We start from the raw sequence: 19,701 nt of genomic DNA on the forward strand, positions 1-19,701 counted from the left end.
TTCAAAAAGGCGTCTGATGTGTCTACGTGTCTGACTCTGTCCACCGTTGCCATGGTTTCAGTGTCCATGCAGCCGCTCTCTGTCAGACAGCCATGTTGGAAACACTTCCTGTGGCGTCAGACACCATTTCACACAGACGATGGGATTAGACCACGTCTTCAAAGACCCCACACTGAGTCTGTGGTTAAAGGGACAGAGGGACATGTCCCCACTGTGGACAGACATGAAGCTGTCCCCATCTCTGTCACAGAGCTTCAGTTCCTGTCTTCACATCACAAACATCTCTGACCATCATTAGACGTTTGTCTTCACATTGTGGACGGACAGATGGACAGATGGACAGATGGACAGACGGACAGACAGACAGATGGACATACGGACAGGTGGACATACAGACAGACGGACAGATGGATATACGGACAGACGGACAGATGGACAGACTGCCTGGAAACAAGTCTCCAGTCTGGTCTCTTGGTGAGGTGGAGGAATAAGGAAAGTGTGGATGTGGAGGCAGACATGTTTCCTCCTGAGGTCTGTGATGTAACTCAGGTGAGTGTGAACCTTCAGGTGCTGCGTAGGAGTGTCAGCGTTAGATAACTCGTCTCATGAGACCGAGAAGAGCCTGGAGCTGAAGCAGCTGAGTGACCCATACAGACCGAGCACCTGGAGGAAACCCACGCTGACACAGGGAGAACATGTCAGAGCACCTGGAGGAAACCCACGCTGACACAGGGAGAACATGTCGGAGCAACTGGAGGAAACCCACGCTGACACAGGGAGAACATGTCGGAGCACCTGGAGGAAACCCACGCTGACACAGGGAGAACATGTCAGAGCACCTGGAGGAAACCCACGCTGACACAGGGAGAACATGTCAGAGCACCTGGAGGAAACCCACGCTGACACAGGGAGAACATGTCGGAGCACCTGGAGGAAACCCACGCTGACACAGGGAGAACATGTCAGAGCACCTGGAGAAAACCCACGCTGACACAGGGAGAACATGTCAGAGCACCTGGAGGAAACCCACGCTGACACGGGGAGAACATGTCAGAGCACCTGGAGGAAACCCACGCTGACACGGGGAGAACATGTCGGAGCACCTGGAGGAAACCCACGCTGACACAGGGAGAACACGTCAGAGCACCTGGAGGAAACCCACGCTGACACAGGGAGAACATGTCGGAGCACCTGGAGGAAACCCACACTGACACGGGGAGAACACGTCGGAGCACCTGGAGGAAACCCACGCTGACACAGGGAGAACATGTCGGAGCACCTGGAGGAAACCCACACTGACACAGGGAGAACATGTCAGAGCACCTGGAGGAAACCCACGCTGACACGGGGAGAACATGTCGGAGCACCTGGAGGAAACCCACGCTGACACAGGGAGAACACGTCAGAGCACTTGGAGGAAACCCACGCTGACACAGGGAGAACACGTCAGCACCTGGAGGAAACCCACGCTGACACAGGGAGAACATGTCGGAGCACCTGGAGGAAACCCACGCTGACACAGGGAGAACATGTCGGAGCACCTGGAGGAAACCCACGCTGACACAGGGAGAACACGTCAGAGCACCTGGAGGAAACCCACGCTGACACAGGGAGAACACGTCAGAGCACCTGGAGGAAACCCACGCTGACACAGGGAGAACATGTCAGAGTACCTGGAGGAAACCCACGCTGACACAGGGAGAACATGTCGGAGTACCTGGAGGAAACCCACGCTGACACAGGGAGAACATGTCGGAGCACCTGGAGGAAACCCACACTGACACAGGGAGAACATGTCAGAGCACCTGGAGGAAACCCACGCTGACACAGGGAGAACATGTCGGAGCACCTGGAGGAAACCCACACTGACACAGGGAGAACACGTCAGAGCACCTGGAGGAAACCCACGCTGACACAGGGAGAACACGTCAGAGCACCTGGAGGAAACCCACGCTGACACAGGGAGAACATGTCAGAGTACCTGGAGGAAACCCACGCTGACACAGGGAGAACATGTCGGAGTACCTGGAGGAAACCCACGCTGACACAGGGAGAACATGTCGGAGCACCTGGAGGAAACCCACACTGACACAGGGAGAACATGTCAGAGCACCTGGAGGAAACCCACGCTGACACGGGGAGAACATGTCGGAGCACCTGGAGGAAACCCACACTGACACAGGGAGAACATGTCAGAGCACCTGGAGGAAACCCACGCTGACACGGGGAGAACATGTCGGAGCACCTGGAGGAAACCCACGCTGACACAGGGAGAACACGTCAGAGCACCTGGAGGAAACCCACGCTGACACAGGGAGAACATGTCGGAGCACCTGGAGGAAACCCACACTGACACGGGGAGAACACGTCGGAGCACCTGGAGGAAACCCACACTGACACAGGGAGAACATGTCAGAGCACCTGGAGGAAACCCACGCTGACACGGGGAGAACATGTCGGAGCACCTGGAGGAAACCCACGCTGACACAGGGAGAACACGTCAGAGCACCTGGAGGAAACCCACGCTGACACAGGGAGAACACGTCAGCACCTGGAGGAAACCCACGCTGACACAGGGAGAACATGTCGGAGCACCTGGAGGAAACCCACGCTGACACAGGGAGAACATGTCGGAGCACCTGGAGGAAACCCACGCTGACACAGGGAGAACACGTCAGAGCACCTGGAGGAAACCCACGCTGACACAGGGAGAACACGTCAGAGCACCTGGAGGAAACCCACGCTGACACAGGGAGAACATGTCAGAGTACCTGGAGGAAACCCACGCTGACACAGGGAGAACATGTCGGAGTACCTGGAGGAAACCCACGCTGACACAGGGAGAACATGTCGGAGCACCTGGAGGAAACCCACACTGACACAGGGAGAACATGTCAGAGCACCTGGAGGAAACCCACGCTGACACAGGGAGAACATGTCGGAGCACCTGGAGGAAACCCACACTGACACAGGGAGAACACGTCAGAGCACCTGGAGGAAACCCACGCTGACACAGGGAGAACACGTCAGAGCACCTGGAGGAAACCCACGCTGACACAGGGAGAACATGTCAGAGTACCTGGAGGAAACCCACGCTGACACAGGGAGAACATGTCGGAGTACCTGGAGGAAACCCACGCTGACACAGGGAGAACATGTCGGAGCACCTGGAGGAAACCCACACTGACACAGGGAGAACATGTCAGAGCACCTGGAGGAAACCCACGCTGACACAGGGAGAACATGTCGGAGCACCTGGAGGAAACCCACACTGACACAGGGAGAACACGTCAGAGCACCTGGAGGAAACCCACGCTGACACAGGGAGAACATGTCAGAGCACCTGGAGGAAACCCACGCTGACTGATAACTTTTTCAAACTGAGGAAGACTTTGGTGAGTGAATCTGCATGTTTTCTTATATCTGGCAGGTTCTGTATCACACAGTGAGTCTCAGTTCAGGTTGTGTTTCTGGGATCAGACTGAGTAGAGTCTGAGGTGTGGTCTCAGCTGAAATCTGTAAAGTCATCATTCTCTGTTGTAACCTTGTGTTTCTGTGGGGGGAGGGTCACACAGTGGTCAGAGATAATCACAGTCAGAGCTGTGGATGCTTTGATTTCCATGGTTACCTTCAGTCAGCTGATAGCAGCTCTGTGATCAGACTTGGACCCTCCACCAGAACACAGCGTCTCTTATGTCCTCTGGGAATCAAACCTGTGACCTTACTGTTTCTGTACAGCATCCGTCCACTCAGCTGTCTGACTGAGACACATCAGGAGTCCAACAGGAAGGGTCTGACTGCAGGGAGGGAAGAGGAGAGACAAGGAGAGAAGAGGAGGAAAGATGAGGGGGAGATGAGGAGAGACGAGGGAGAGACGAGGGAGAGACAAGGAGAGACAAGGAGAGACAAGGAGAGACGAGGGGGAGATGAGGGAGAGACAAGGAGAGACAAGGAGAGACGAGGGGGAGTGTGTTTTTGTCTCTGAGACAATATACAGTACAGGCCAAAAGTTTGGACACACCTTCTCATTCAATGCGTTTTCTTTATTTTCATGACTATTTACATTGTAGATTCTCACTGAAGGCATCAAAACTATGAATGAACACATGTGGAGTTATGTACTTAACAAAAAAAGGTGAAATAACTGAAAACATGTTTTATATTCTAGTTTCTTCAAAATAGCCACCCTTTGCTCTGATTACTGCTTTGCACACTCTTGGCATTCTCTCCATGGGCTTCAAGAGGTAGTCACCTGAAATGGTTTTCCAACAGTCTTGAAGGAGTTCCCAGAGGTGTTTAGCACTTGTTGGCCCCTTTGCCTTCACTCTGCGGTCCAGCTCACCCCAAACCATCTCGATTGGGTTCAGGTCCGGTGACTGTGGAGGCCAGGTCATCTGCCGCAGCACTCCATCACTCTCCTTCTTGGTCAAATAGCCCTTACACAGCCTGGAGGTGTGTTTGGGGTCATTGTCCTGTTGAAAAATAAATGATCGTCCAACTAAACGCAAACCGGATGGGATGGCATGTCGCTGCAGGATGCTGTGGTAGCCATGCTGGTTCAGTGTGCCTTCCATTTTGAATAAATCCCCAACAGTGTCACCAGCAAAACACCCCCACACCATCACACCTCCTCCTCCATGCTTCACAGTGGGAACCAGGCATGTGGAATCCATCCATTCACCTTTTCTGCGTCTCACAAAGACACGGCGGTTGGAACCAAAGATCTCAAATTTGGACTCATCAGACCAAAGCACAGATTTCCACTGGTCTAATGTCCATTCCTTGTGTTTCTTGGCCCAAACAAATCTCTTCTGCTTGTTGCCTCTCCTTAGCAGTGGTTTCCTAGCAGCTATTTGACCATGAAGGCCTGATTGGCGCAGTCTCCTCTTAACAGTTGTTCTAGAGATGGGTCTGCTGCTAGAACTCTGTGTGGCATTCATCTGGTCTCTGATCTGAGCTGCTGTTAACTTGTGATTTCTGAGGCTGGTGACTCGGATGAACTTATCCTCAGAAGCAGAGGTGACTCTTGGTCTTCCTTTCCTGGGTCGGTCCTCATGTGTGCCAGTTTCGTTGTAGCGCTTGATGGTTTTTGCGACTCCACTTGGGGACACATTTAAAGTTTTTGCAATTTTCCGGACTGACTGACCTTCATTTCTTAAAGTAATGATGGCCACTGGTTTTTCTTTAGTTAGCTGATTGGTTCTTGCCATAATATGAATTTTAACAGTTGTCCAATAGGGCTGTCGGCTGTGTATTAACCTGACTTCTGCACAACACAACTGATGGTCCCAACTCCATTGATAAAGCAAGAAATTCCACTAATTAACCCTGATAAGGCACACCTGTGAAGTGGAAACCATTTCAGGTGACTACCTCTTGAAGCTCATGGAGAGAATGCCAAGAGTGTGCAAAGCAGTAATCAGAGCAAAGGGTGGCTATTTTGAAGAAACTAGAATATAAAACATGTTTTCAGTTATTTCACCTTTTTTTGTTAAGTACATAACTCCACATGTGTTCATTCATAGTTTTGATGCCTTCAGTGAGAATCTACAATGTAAATAGTCATGAAAATAAAGAAAACGCATTGAATGAGAAGGTGTGTCCAAACTTTTGGCCTGTACTGTAAATGTGTACATGTGTCACAATAATCACAGACACAGTCTTTAAGTTGTGTTCAGTGGTTTCTGAGTTTAAGAAATAAAATGTAAAACATATTTAATGTTTTATATCTGGAAACATTTTAAATCTTGACTTCGTGTCTTCATTAAAATCTAAACATGACGAGTGATTCTGATGATTCATCTTGTTTATGTCGAGCAGCCAGTGGAGCCATTGATCCTGCAGCTGGTCACCAGTAATGACTGTCATTATACTGGGCAGCTCCCATTGGCCATCAGCAGCATCAGCAGGACTCACCCAGCTCTCAGTGAAACCCTTCAGCAGCTGTCTTCCTCCCCTGATGAAGGAGACTGACCCTCGTCTTCCTCAATCAGCTGCCTGTCATTTTCAGAAGTGATTTCAGAATGTAATTTGAACAGCACTTCCTGTCCGGGCTCCTCGCTGCACTGTAGAGCTTTGAAGTCCTGACATCACCTGGCGGCGGACCTCAGGCGGCCCCTCAGAGACCAGGACTGACAGCAGCTCATCAGTTGGCGCCCTGAGGCTCCAAACAACCCGCCTGATGTCATCACTCGTCTTTAAACGCAGCATGAAAACTCTTCTTTTTACTGGTTTCATCAGTATGTGAGATCTCTATCCATCCCCCGATATAATCCAACAGACCTCTATCCCATAATAACAGAGGTCAGTAGTTTCTACCCTCTGACACCACCCACAGGAGCGTGTGCTACATTACAGCCCCAACATGTCTTCAAACTACCAAGACCACACATCTGACCATCTGCGGTTTAAACACGTGGCCGGTTCAGGATCAGAGTCTGATTTAGACTGGTGACTATACAGCCACCACCCGGCTTGACGTGCTGACGTACTGCGGTAAGCGTGTTGTGTCATTTCTGGTGTTTCTGTGACAGCGTCTCTGTGCTGCTGCTCTAGTGAACTCTCCCTGCTTGCTTTCTGCTTTTTCCTCACTTCAGCTGCTTAACATCTGATTCAAGTCTTAACCCACACTAGTTCTGTTTAAGCACTAATAGCTCTCCTCCTTTATGACTTTCTTGCTAATCTTAGCTGTTCTTTGCACGTTACTAGCTGCTCTTTCTTGCTCGGTGTGCCAGATGTTTAGCTATGCCTCTGCCTCCTTTAGCGACAGTGGTAATTGTAACAAGTGTAGTTTATTTGCTGCGTTGGAGGTGAGGCTACCTTGTTTATCTCATTATTAGACTCCATTGGCTTCAGTCAGGGTGTACATGAACCCACTCACTGTTTTAACCATACCCTCGATCTAGTTCTGACGTATGGAATTGAAATTCATAACCTAACAGTCTTTCCACAGAATCCCTCGCTATCGGATCATTATTTGATTACTTTTGATTTCTTTTTACTCGATTACATGCCACTCAGCAACAGTTACTATACTAGATGTTTATCAGATAGTGCTGTCACAAAATTTAAGGAAATGATTACTCCGTTGTTAAATTCAATACCAAGTCCCTCAGTAACAGAGGTTTCCTGTACCAACTTTAACCTCTCCCGAATTGATCATTTTGTCGATAGCACCGTAGGCTCGCTGCGAACAACACTTGACTCTGTAGCTCCTCTTTAAAAGAAGTTAACAAAGCAAAGAAAGTTCGCTCCTTGGTATAACTCTCAAACCCGTAAGTTAAAACAAATATCGCGAAAATTTGAAAGGAATTGGCGATTAACCAAACTGGAAGAATCTCGTTTAATCTGGGCAGACAGTCTCGAAACTTATAAGAGGGGCCTCCGCAATGCCAGAGCAAACTATTACTCAGCATTAATAGAAGAAAACAAGAACAACCCCAGGTTTCTTTTCAGCACTGTAGCCAGGCTGACTCAGAGTCAAAGCTCTATTGAGCCTTGTATTCCTTTAGCCCTTAGCAGTAATGATTTTATGAGCTTTTTTAATGACAAAATTCTAACTATTAGAGGCAAAATTCATGACCTCCTGTCCTCAGATAGTACATATCTAACCTCAAACACAGCTGTAAGACCTAATATATATTTAGATTGCTTCTCCCCAATTTCTCTTCAAGAATTGACCGCAGTGATTTCTTCATCTAAATCATCAACGTGTCTCTTAGACCCCATCCCAACTAGGCTACTTAAGGAGGTCTTTCCTTTAGTTAACACTCATATATTAGATATGATCAATATATCCTTATTAACAGGCTATGTACCACAGTCTTTTAAGGTAGCTGTAATTAAACCTCTCCTAAAAAAGCCCACCCTGGATCCAGAGGTGTTAGCCAACTATAGACCAATATCTAATCTTCCCTTTATGTCAAAGATCCTTGAGAAAGTAGTCGCAGACCAGCTGTGTGATTTTCTCCATGATAATAATTTATTTGAGGAATTTCAGTCAGGATTTAGAGTGCATCATAGCACTGAGACAGCACTAGTTAAAATTACAAATGATCTTCTGATTGCTTCAGACAAAGGACTTGTCTCTGTTCTTGTTTTATTAGATCTTAGTGCGGCGTTTGACACAATTGACCATCAAATTCTACTGCAGAGACTGGATCACTTAATTGGCCTAAAAGGTTCAGCACTAAGCTGGTTTAAATCTTATTTATCTGATCGTTTTCAGTTTGTTGACGTTCATAATGAATCATCCTTACGTACTAAAGTTTGTTTTGGAGTTCCGCAAGGTTCTGTGCTCGGACCAATCCTATTTACTCTATATATGCTTCCTTTAGGTAACATCATTAGAAATCACTCTGTAAATTTCCATTGTTATGCAGATGATACTCAGTTGTATTTATCGATGAAACGATGAAGAAAGTTATTGTTCTTGGCCCCAAACAACTCAGAGACTCTTTATCTGATGACATAGTTTCTCTAGATGGCATTGCTCTGGCCTCTAGCACTACTGTAAGAAACCTCGGAGTAACATTTGATCAAGATTTGTCTTTTAATTCTCATTTAAAACAAACCTCACAGACTGCATTTTTTCATCTGCGTAATATTGCGAAAATTAGGCCTATCCTGACCCGAAAAGATGCAGAAAAATTGGTCCACGCTTTTGTTACCTCTAGGCTGGATTACTGTAACTCTCTATTATCAGGTAGCTCTAGTAAGTCCTTAAAAACTCTCCAGCTAATTCAGAATGCAGCAGCACGTGTACTAACAGGAACTAAGAAATGAGATCATATTTCTCCTGTTTTAGCTTCTCTGCACTGGCTCCCTGTAAAATCCAGAATTGAATTTAAAATCCTACTGTTAACTTATAAAGCTCTAAATGGTCAAGCTCCGTCATATCTTAGAGAGCTCATAGTGCCATATTATCCCACCAGAACACTGCGCTCTGAGAACGCAGGGTTACTCGTGGTCCCTAAAGTCTCCAAAAGTAGATCAGGAGCCAGAGCCTTCAGCTATCAGGCTCCTCTCCTGTGGAATCATCTTCCTGTTACGGTCCGGGAGGCAGACACCGTCTCCACATTTAAGACTAGACTTAAGACTTTCCTCTTTGATAAAGCTTATAGTTAGGGCTGGCTCAGGCTTGCCCTGTACCAGCCCCTAGTTAGGCTGACTTAGGCCTAGTCTGCCGGAGGACCCCCCTATAATACACCGGGCACCTTCTCTCCTTCTCTCCTTCTCTCTCTCTCTCCTTCTCTCTCTCTCTCGTATTCTATTACTGCATCTTGCTAACTCGGCCATTCTGGATGTCACTAACTCGGCTTCTTCTCCGGAGCCTTTGTGCTCCACTGTCTCTCAGATTAACTCATATCACAGCGGTGCCTGGACAGCGTGACGTGTGTGGTTGTGCTGCTGCCGTGGTCCTGCCAGATGCCTCCTGCTGCTGCTGCCATCATTAGTCATTAGTCATACTTCTACTGTTATTATACACATATGACTATTGTCACACATGTATACTGCCAGATATTAATACATACTTTCAACATATTGTACCACAGTAGCCAGAACTATAATATTATTATTTTCAATAATGTTGTTGTAAGCTACTGTCATTACCTGCATCTCTCTCTCTCTCTCTCTCTCTCTCTGTCTCTCTCTGTCTCATTGTGTCATACGGATTACTGTTAATTTATCATGTTGATCTGTTCTGTACGACATCTATTGCACGTCTGTCCGTCCTGGAAGAGGGATCCCTCCTCAGTTGCTCTTCCTGAGGTTTCTACCGTTTTTTCCCTGTTAAAGGGTTTTTTTTGGGGAGTTTTTCCTGATCAGCTGTGAGGGTCATAAGGACAGAGGGATGTCGTATGCTGTAAAGCCCTGTGAGGCAAATTGTGATTTGTGATATTGGGCTTTATAAATAAAATTGATTGATTGAATTGATTTAAATAAAGTTTGGTTGTCACCATAGTTACCATAAGTACGTTAGGTCACGTCACCTTAAGTTCGTCAGTTAAAATAACATTATCTTCTTAGGACATGAGCAGCCGTCTCCTAGACCAGAGTCCTGTGTTTGTCTGACCCATCCATCCTCCTGTCTTGGTGGACTTTGTCTCTCTCTGATAGACCTGATCATGTTTGACAGACTCACAGTATCACACTCTGATAACCGCCTGAACCACCAGGTCACATGACCCCTGTCTGGTCGGAGATACAGGACTCTGAAACGGAGCAGAGTCACTTCAGCAGGTTTGATCCTTCAGTTCACGCAGCCCTGAACGCCTCATGGACACCCTGAGCTCCAGTACTGATTATATGGACTGTTGCTGTCTGTACAGGTGTACGGGGAGTTTGTGGGTGGAGACAGTCTCTCCTCATGACATGTTATGTGTGTGACCCACTGCAGGAGGTTTGAGAAGCACGCTGTCTGACATCACACACTGGAGCCACATGATGCCGCAATCATTTGGTTCTGTGTAAACATGTAAAGACAAGACTTTTTAGCAGCTCTATAGCGCCATCTGTGTGTGAACAGGGTCAGTGTTCAGCTCTAGTTGAGACTGAAGGTTGTAACTCGTATTTTTAGCTCTGCATCTTTGAAATATTATAATAAAAGACCTGCAGGATGGACTGTCATGAACTTTGATTTGGACGTTCCTGCTCCTCAGAGGATAAACCCTCCTGACTGTTTCCTCTGGCGCCACCTTAAGGTTAACGGTTCCTCTCAGGATGGACTGGGATCATGTTGCACTCAGGCGCCACCATCAGACGGACTCTGACTGATCTGACCATTGTCCCAGTGTTTCTGTGAAACGTGTCGATTTCCTGAATCCAACATCTCTCCTGTGGCAAGTTCACTCTTTAGAGAAAAAGTGACAGACGCTGCAGACATCACCGTCTGTGGGGAATAAGAGTCACTGTAAAATCAATTATCCCCCTTTCTCCTGTCCTCCTGTCCTCTCTCCTCCTGTCCTCCTGTCTTCCTGTCCTCTTGTCCTCCTGTTCTCTGTCCTCCTGTCCTGCTGTCCTCCTTTCCTGCTGCCCTCTGTCCTCCTGTCCTCTGCCCTCCTGTCCTCGGTCACTTCAACCTGTTCAGAGCAGAAAATTAACTGCAGAGAGGCGAGAATAAATTCAGCTGCACAGCCGGAACAAAAAGAATTTAATTATCTTTAATATGAGTCATGTTGCATAAAGCATGACTAATATTGATCCATGATGCTTCATGTTCCCGCTCACTGTCTTCACATCAGATTATCATCTTTGTTTGGCAGCAGATAATCAGATTTCAGAGACACCAAACAAAGACCAACATCCAGAAATGATTTGTTTCTATTTCTGAGAGTTGCTCAGAACAATCAGCTAAAACAAACAGAGAGTCTGTTTGCTGTCAGGAGGATCGAGGACCTGATGAGGACCTGAGCAGGTGGCCTCTGTCCTGCTGCAGCCGGCGGCTCTCTGTACGAACACATGATGCAGCTTCAGTTTCATATTGCAGCAGTAATCAGTGCGGCAGCACGACAGTGTTTGACTTTAAAGAAGAGCAAACAGTGAGCGTCTCCGGTGAAGACGTAGGTTGTCTCTCTTACATAATAATCCAAAAAGCATTGACTGCACATTTCTCCTTTCTGGGATCAGCTCGCATTTAAAATTCTGATCCGCCTCAGCTCCGCGGCCCTGCAGAAAAAACCCCAAATAAAAACCTGTGGATGTGAGATATCAGCACGACGGTTAAATAACACATGAATTTATTCTCACACACACGTGTTGCTTCAATGTGACACATGATGCAGGTTTTCAGGTGTCGCTCGCACACAGAAGGTTGTTGTTATTCTGCATGGCGGTGTGGAGGGTCTTGGCTCAAAGAGCAGCCCGAGCCTGGAGACTAATGTGTGTGTGTGTGTGTGTATCGGCTGCCAGTCGCTGATAAAATGAGGGAAAGAACGTGTCGGCCTCAGGGCGCAGACGGCCACCTCAGAAAGGGCAGTTGGTCTGGACGAATGCTTTCGTCCATTTCTCTGTTTGTCTTTAACACTGAAGGAACCTGATGAAATAAAGACGTGAACAGGAAGCTGTGCTCTGGATCATTTTTAATAGAAAAAGAAGGGCAGAAACAGGTTGAAAGAAAAGGCTCCGTACAGACAGGAAACAGCTGCTCGAGCAGCCGAGCCACGGCTAACAAATGAGGATTAAAGCACTTCACCATTGATCATGCAGAGAGGACACATGCAGGAGGAAGCACATCACCTCAGCACAACGTCTGCGATAGGAAGGAAAAGGCCACGGCAGATCACAACAACATCACACGCTGTCCAAAGAGCTCACTTCCTGTCCTTGCAGGAACAAGAGCAGGAAACATTTTTCTTTTTCTTCTTCTTTTAATCGGTTGTTTGACATCTCCGTGAAGTGCAAAGACACAGTCGCATCAGTGAGCGGCTGATTCCAGCGTCTCCGCTACCTACGATACTGTAAACAATCTACACGATAAGGCGCACAGTTGAAAATTTGCCCAACAAAGAGCCACCACATCAGTTTGTAAAGGGTCTGATGATGAAGATGCATCATCATCATCATCATCATCATCATCATCATCATCATCGTCCTCATCATCACCTCTCTGCAGGTCTGGCATACCAACTGTCAATACACCGACTGCAGGCAGTAAAATGCTGTTTAGGTTCCTTTAAATGGGCATGACACAAAAAAAACACATTAAAGACAAAATCTGAACTCACGTCATCGTCGTCTGTTCTAAAACACATCTGTTAGTTTGAAATGAGGCACACGGTACAGCACAGTAAACGCTTGGTTCTTCTACACCTCTTTTGGTTGTTGACATCTAAAAGACGGGGACACTGATGGCCCATCCAACACTGAAAGGACACAGTTTTTTATCGCACACACAGAACAGTTGGAGTTCCTGGCTGCTGGCAGCTTCCTGTCCCAACCTTTCATTAAAGGGAAAACTCTTCCTCCGTCTCTCCGATTGTTTCTCTCAAAGACATAAGGCATCAAATCCCTCAGTCCCACAAACTCTCTGCTGTCTGTCCACAAAGAAAACCTATAGACCTCGACAACACTGATTGTCTACATCATCAATAAAAAGCTAGGACGTAAACATGAAAAGATGTAAACACTGTTAAAATCCGTAGAAAGAGACGGGACCCTGTGTGAGATGGAGGAGGCTCGAGGTAGTCCACCGGAGAACTGATGGAGGGGAGCGATGGATAATCTTCATGGCACAGTTCTGCTCGTCTTGTTCTGATTGAGAAGTTTCAGATTTGGCAGGGAGAAGCTGTTAACGATCATCTCGACGACCATCCGCCGTCAAAATTCTTTCAGTCAGACCTTCAGAGTTTTCCTGAAAGCTGATGTTTCCTGGTGAATCTGCAGTCATTTGTTTTTCCTGTCGGCTCCTCAGACGATGCGGTAATCAAACGTGTCCTTCTCGGTGTGGTCTGTCCAGTTGGACGACGGCATGCTGCGGTACGGGTCCAGCAGGATGCGGAAACAGCGCACGATGAGGAGGGCCAGGAAGATGAAGAGCAGCAGCACGAAGACAAAGGCGGCCTTCTGCTCCAGCGTCAGGTAGGAAGGCACATGATGGCCGCCGCCTGACGAGGACAGCGTGCTGCTGAAGAGGCCCTCGGCCATCCTGGGCACATCCATGCTTGATCGTCTCGGCTCCAGCTCTTTGACCGTTGCTTCAAGATTTTGGAGGTGAAGATAGACTCAGTGGACTTGAGACCTGCGAGAGAAGACAGACAGACAGACAGGTTAATATAGAGGGCATGTATGAAACACAACAACTTCATCATGTCATCATAGACACAAACAGTCTCACATCTTTAATGAAACATGACTGACACAGAACACAGATGCTCTCAGCTGAGGATCAGTGTCTCACACACACACACACACACACACACACACACACACACACACACACACACCACTCTGCTGCCATACATTTTCACTACAGCACTAAATGTGTATTAATCCACAGCTGGAAATAGTCCCAAACCAAAGCAGCAGTTCCTCCTGTTTGACCGACATCGGCTATAAACCACAGAGGAAACTTTCAAACTGTATCAGTGAGCTTCAGGACTCAAGGCCACAGACCAGGTCAGGAGGTCACAAAGGTCATACGTCATACATATGTTGTATATCAATATGTCACTGCTTTTAGTTTTTAATAAATTTTATTAAGAATCAGAAAGATCTAAGGAAACAGTCTGGCACAAACCCAGAGAGTGGGAGGTTATTTTTACCTGAGTGCTGCCTGGCAGGTTCATCAGGCCTGACTCAGAAAACCTTTCCCTTTAAACAGGGCTCAGTTCACAGCTGTGACACATGTTACAATAAGTTTGGCTGAGGCTCAGCTCTGCTCCGACCCTGCAGCAGCTCAGGTTAGTTTGTTAGATCGTGGCCTTCAGGCTCCTGTTTTTCTCCTGAATGAGCTGAAACAGGAAGAACAGCTCGCAGCTCTCTGTGTGGACATTAAACATGGAGGAGACTTGTCTGTGCAGAGAGGTGGAGGTAAATTCATCCATCCAAAAACAGCCAGCAGGACTCCTCATCCTTCTCATCTTCATCCTTTCATGTCTCGACTCCTGCTCAGCTGACACTCAGAGCTACGGCTGCGGACCAGTTCATCTGTTTGTTCTTAAAAAGAAGCAGCACTGACATGCAGCAGTTTATAATGTATTTTTTAATCAGGAGGTGGAGGAGACTGTGGGTGGTGAGACGTCTGCTGACTGCCAGGCAGCAGATACCTGCAGACAGCAGACAGTACAGCAGTTACAGTACAGAGGGTACAGTACAGAGGGTAAAGTAGAGTGAGTACAGTACAGAGGGTACAGTAGAGCGAGTACAGTACAGAGGGTACAGTACAGAGGGTACAGTACAGAAGGTACAGTACAGAGGGTACAGTACAGCAGGTACAGTACAGAGGGTACAGTACAGAGGGTACAGTACAGCAGGTACAGTACAGAGGGTACAGTGCAGAGGGTACAGTACAGAGGGTACAGTACAGCAGGTACAGTACAGAGGGTACAGTGCAGAGGGCACAGTATAGAGGGTACAGTACAGAGGGCACAGTACAGCAGGTACAGTATAGAGGGTACAGTACAGAGGGTACAGTACAGCAGGTACAGTATAGAGGGTACAGTACAGAGGGTACAGTACAGAGAGTACAGTACAGAAGGTAAAGTACAGAGTGTACAGTACAGAAGGTACAGTACAGCAGGTACAGTATAGAGGGTAAAGTGCAGAGGGTACAGTACAGCAGGTACAGTATAGAGGGTAAAGTGCAGAGGGTACAGTACAACAGGTACAGTACAGAAGGTAAAGTACAGAGTGTACAGTACAGAAGGTACAGTACAGCAGGTACAGTATAGAGGGTACAGTACAGAAGGTACAGTACAGCAGGTACAGTATAGAGGGTACAGTACAGAGGGTACAGTACAGAGAGTACAGTACAGAAGGTAAAGTACAGAGGGTACAGTACAGAGAATACAGTACAGAAGGTATAGTACAGAAGGTAAAGTACAGAGGGTACAGTACAGAAGGTACAGTACAGAAGGTACAGTACAGAAGGTACAGTACAGAGGGTACAGTACAGAAGGTACAGTACAACAAGTACAGTACAGAAGGTACAGTACAGAAGGTAAAGTACAGAGGGTACAGTACAGAAGGTAAAGTACAGAGGGTACAGTACAGAGAATACAGTACAGAAGGTATAGTACAGAAGGTAAAGTACAGAGGGTACAGTACAGAAGGTACAGTACAGAAGGTACAGTACAGAAGGTACAGTACAGAGGGTACAGTACAACAGGTACAGTACAGAGAATACAGTACAGAAGGTACAGTACAGAAGGTACAGTACAGAGGGTACAGTACAGAGAATACAGTACAGAAGGTATAGTACAGAAGGTAAAGTACAGAGGGTACAGTACAACAGGTACAGTACAGAGAATACAGTACAGAAGGTAAAGTACAGAGGGTACAGTACAGAGAATACAGTACAGAAGGTATAGTACAGAAGGTAAAGTACAGAGGGTACAGTACAGAAGGTACAGTACAGAGGGTACAGTACAGAAGGTACAGTACAGAGGGTACAGTACAGAGGATACAGTACAGAAGGTACAGTACAGAAGGTAAAGTACAGAGGATACAGTACAACAGGTACAGTACAGAGGATACAGTACAGAAGGTACAGTACAGAAGGTAAAGTACAGAGGGTACAGTACAGAAGGTAAAGTACAGAGGGTACAGTACAGAGGGTACAGTACAGCAGGTACAGTATAGAGGGTACAGTACAGAGGGTACAGTACAGAGAGTACAGTACAGAAGGTAAAGTACAGAGGGTACAGTACAACAGGTACAGTACAGAGGATACAGTACAGAAGGTAAAGTACAGAGTGTACAGTACAGAAGGTACAGTACAGAGAATACAGTACAGAAGATACAGTACAGAGGGTACAGTACAGAAGATAGAGTGCAGAAGGTACAGTACAGAGAATACAGTATAGAAGGTACAGTACAGAAGGTACAGTACAGAGAATACAGTACAGAAGATACAGTACAGAAGGTACAGTACAGAGAATACAGTATAGAAGGTACAGTACAGAAGGTACAGTGCAGAAGGTAAAGTACAGAAGGTAAAGTACAGAAGGTAAAGTACAGAGGGTACAGTAGAGAAGGTACAGTGCAGAAGGTACAGTACAGAGGGTACAGTATAGAGGGTAGAGTACAGAGGATACAGTACAGAGGGTACAGTACAGCAGGTACAGTACAGAGGGCACAGTGCAGAGGGCACAGTATAGAGGGTACAGTACAGAGGGTACAGTACAGAAGATACAGTGCAGAGGATACAGTACAGAAGGTAAAGTACAGAGGGTACAGTACAACAGGTACAGTGCAGAGGGTACAGTACAGAAGGTAAAGTACAGAGGGTACAGTACAGAGGGTACAGTACAGAGAATACAGTACAGAAGATACAGTACAGAGGGTACAGTACAGAAGATAGAGTGCAGAAGGTACAGTACAGAAGGTAAAGTACAGAAGATACAGTGCAGAAGGTACAGTACAGAGGATACAGTATAGAAGGTAAAGTACAGAGGGTACAGTACAGAGGATACAGTACAGAAGGTAAAGTACAGAGGATACAGTATAGAAGGTAAAGTACAGAGGGCACAGTACAGAAGGTACAGTACAGAGGGCACAGTACAGAGGGCACAGTCCAGAAGGTACAGTACAGAGGGCACAGTACAGAGGGCACAGTACAGAAGGTACAGTACAGAGGATACAGTACAGAAGGTACAGTACAGAGGGCACAGTACAGAAGGTACAGTACAGAGGATACAGTCCAGAAGGTACAGTACAGAGGGCACAGTCCAGAAGGTACAGTACAGAGGGTACAGTACAGAGGATACAGTACAGAGGACACAGTCCAGAAGGTACAGTACAGAGGGCACAGTACAGAGGGCACAGTCCAGAAGGTACAGTACAGAGGGCACAGTACAGAGGACACAGTCCAGAAGGTACAGTACAGAGGGCACAGTACAGAGGGCACAGTCCAGAAGGTACAGTACAGAGGGCACAGTACAGAGGGCATAGTACAGAAGGTACAGTACAGAGGGCACAGTCCAGAAGGTACAGTACAGAGGGCACAGTACAGAAGGTACAGTACAGAGGGCACAGTACAGAGGGCACAGTCCAGAAGGTACAGTACAGAGGACACAGTCCAGAAGGTACAGTACAGAGGGCACAGTACAGAGGGCACAGTCCAGAAGGTACAGTACAGAGGGCACAGTACAGAGGGCATAGTACAGAAGGTACAGTACAGAGGGCACAGTCCAGAAGGTACAGTACAGAGGGCACAGTACAGAGGGCACAGTCCAGAAGGTACAGTACAGAGGGCACAGTACAGAGGGCATAGTACAGAAGGTACAGTACAGAGGGCACAGTCCAGAAGGTACAGTACAGAAGGTACAGTACAGAGGATACAGTACAGAAGGTACTGTACAGAGGGCACAGTACAGAAGGCACAGTACAGAGGGCACAGTACAGAGGGCACAGTACAGAAGGTACAGTACAGAAGGTAAAGTACAGAGGATACAGTACAGAAGGTAAAGTACAGAGGATACAGTACAGAAGGTAAAGTACAGAGGGCACAGTACAGAAGGTACAGTACAGAGAGTACAGTACAGAAGGTACAGTACAGAGGATACAGTACAGAAGGTACTGTACAGAGGGCACAGTACAGAAGGCACAGTACAGAGGGCACAGTACAGAGGGCACAGTACAGAAGGTACAGTACAGAGGGCACAGTACAGAAGGTACAGTACAGAGGGTACAGTACAGAAGGTACAGTACAGAAGGTAAAGTACAGAGGGTACAGTACAGAAGGTACAGCACAGAAGGTACAGTACAGAGGATACAGTACAGAAGGTAAAGTACAGAGGGTACAGTACAGAAGGTACAGTACAGAGGGTACAGTAGAGAGGATACAGTACAGAGGGTACAGTACAGAAGGTACAGTACAGAGGGCACAGTACAGAGGATACAGTACAGAAGGTACAGTACAGAAGGTACAGTACAGAGGGTACAGTACAGAAGGTAAAGTACAGAGGGTACAGTACAGAGGGTACAGTACAGAAGGTACAGTACAGAGGATACAGTATAGAAGGTACAGTATAGAAGGTACAGTGCAGAAGGTACAGTGTAGAAGGTGCAGTACAGAAGGTACAGTACAGAGAATAAAGTACAGAAGGTACAGTACAGAAGGTACAGTACAGAGAATACAGTACAGAAGGTAAAGTACAGAGGGTACAGTACAGAGGGTACAGTACAGAAGGTACAGTACAGAGGATACAGTATAGAAGGTACAGTATAGAAGGTACAGTGCAGAAGGTACAGTGTAGAAGGTGCAGTACAGAAGGTACAGTACAGAGAATACAGTACAGAAGGTACAGTACAGAAGGTACAGTACAGAAGGTACAGTACAGAAGGTACAGTACAGAGAATACAGTACAGAAGGTACAGTACAGAAGGTAAAGTACAGAGGGTACAGTACAGAAGGTAAAGTACAGAGGGTACAGTACAGAGGATACAGTATAGAAGGTACAGTACAGAGGGTACAGTACAGAAGGTACAGTACAGAGAATACAGTACAGAAGGTACAGTACAGAAGGTAAAGTACAGAGGGTACAGTACAGAGGATACAGTATAGAAGGTACAGTACAGAGGATACAGTACAGAAGGTACAGTACAGAGAATACAGTACAGAAGGTACAGTACAGAAGGTAAAGTACAGAGGGTACAGTACAGAGGATACAGTATAGAAGGTACAGTACAGAGGGTACAGTACAGAGGATACAGTATAGAAGGTACAGTACAGAGGGTACAGTACAGAGGGTACAGTACAGAAGGTAAAGTACAGAGAGTACAGTACAGAAGGTAAAGTACAGAGGGTACAGTACAGAGGGTACAGTACAGCAGGTACAGTATAGAGGGTACAGTACAGAGGGTACAGTACAGAGAGTACAGTACAGAAGGTAAAGTACAGAGGGTACAGTACAACAGGTACAGTACAGAGGATACAGTACAGAAGGTAAAGTACAGAGTGTACAGTACAGAAGGTACAGTACAGAGAATACAGTACAGAAGATACAGTACAGAGGGTACAGTACAGAAGATAGAGTGCAG

The 19,701-nt window shown here is 46.9% G+C and overlaps 1 protein-coding gene across 1 annotated transcript in view; it reads right to left on the bottom strand.

Moving 5' to 3' along the window:
• Positions 1-12,065: 12,065 nt before the first annotated feature.
• LOC117265984 (cortexin-3) overlaps positions 12,066-19,701 on the bottom strand; it is a 38,306-nt gene continuing 30,670 nt past the window's right edge. Inside the window, exon 2 of the mRNA XM_033640846.2 lies at positions 12,066-13,738. Coding sequence (XP_033496737.1) covers positions 13,408-13,659 — 252 coding nt within the window. The 5' untranslated portion in view covers positions 13,660-13,738 and the 3' untranslated portion in view covers positions 12,066-13,407. The remainder of the gene's footprint in view (positions 13,739-19,701) is intronic.

Source organism: Epinephelus lanceolatus, chromosome 10, assembly GCF_041903045.1.
Source record: "Epinephelus lanceolatus isolate andai-2023 chromosome 10, ASM4190304v1, whole genome shotgun sequence".
Classification (NCBI taxonomy): Eukaryota; Metazoa; Chordata; class Actinopteri; order Perciformes; family Serranidae; genus Epinephelus; species Epinephelus lanceolatus.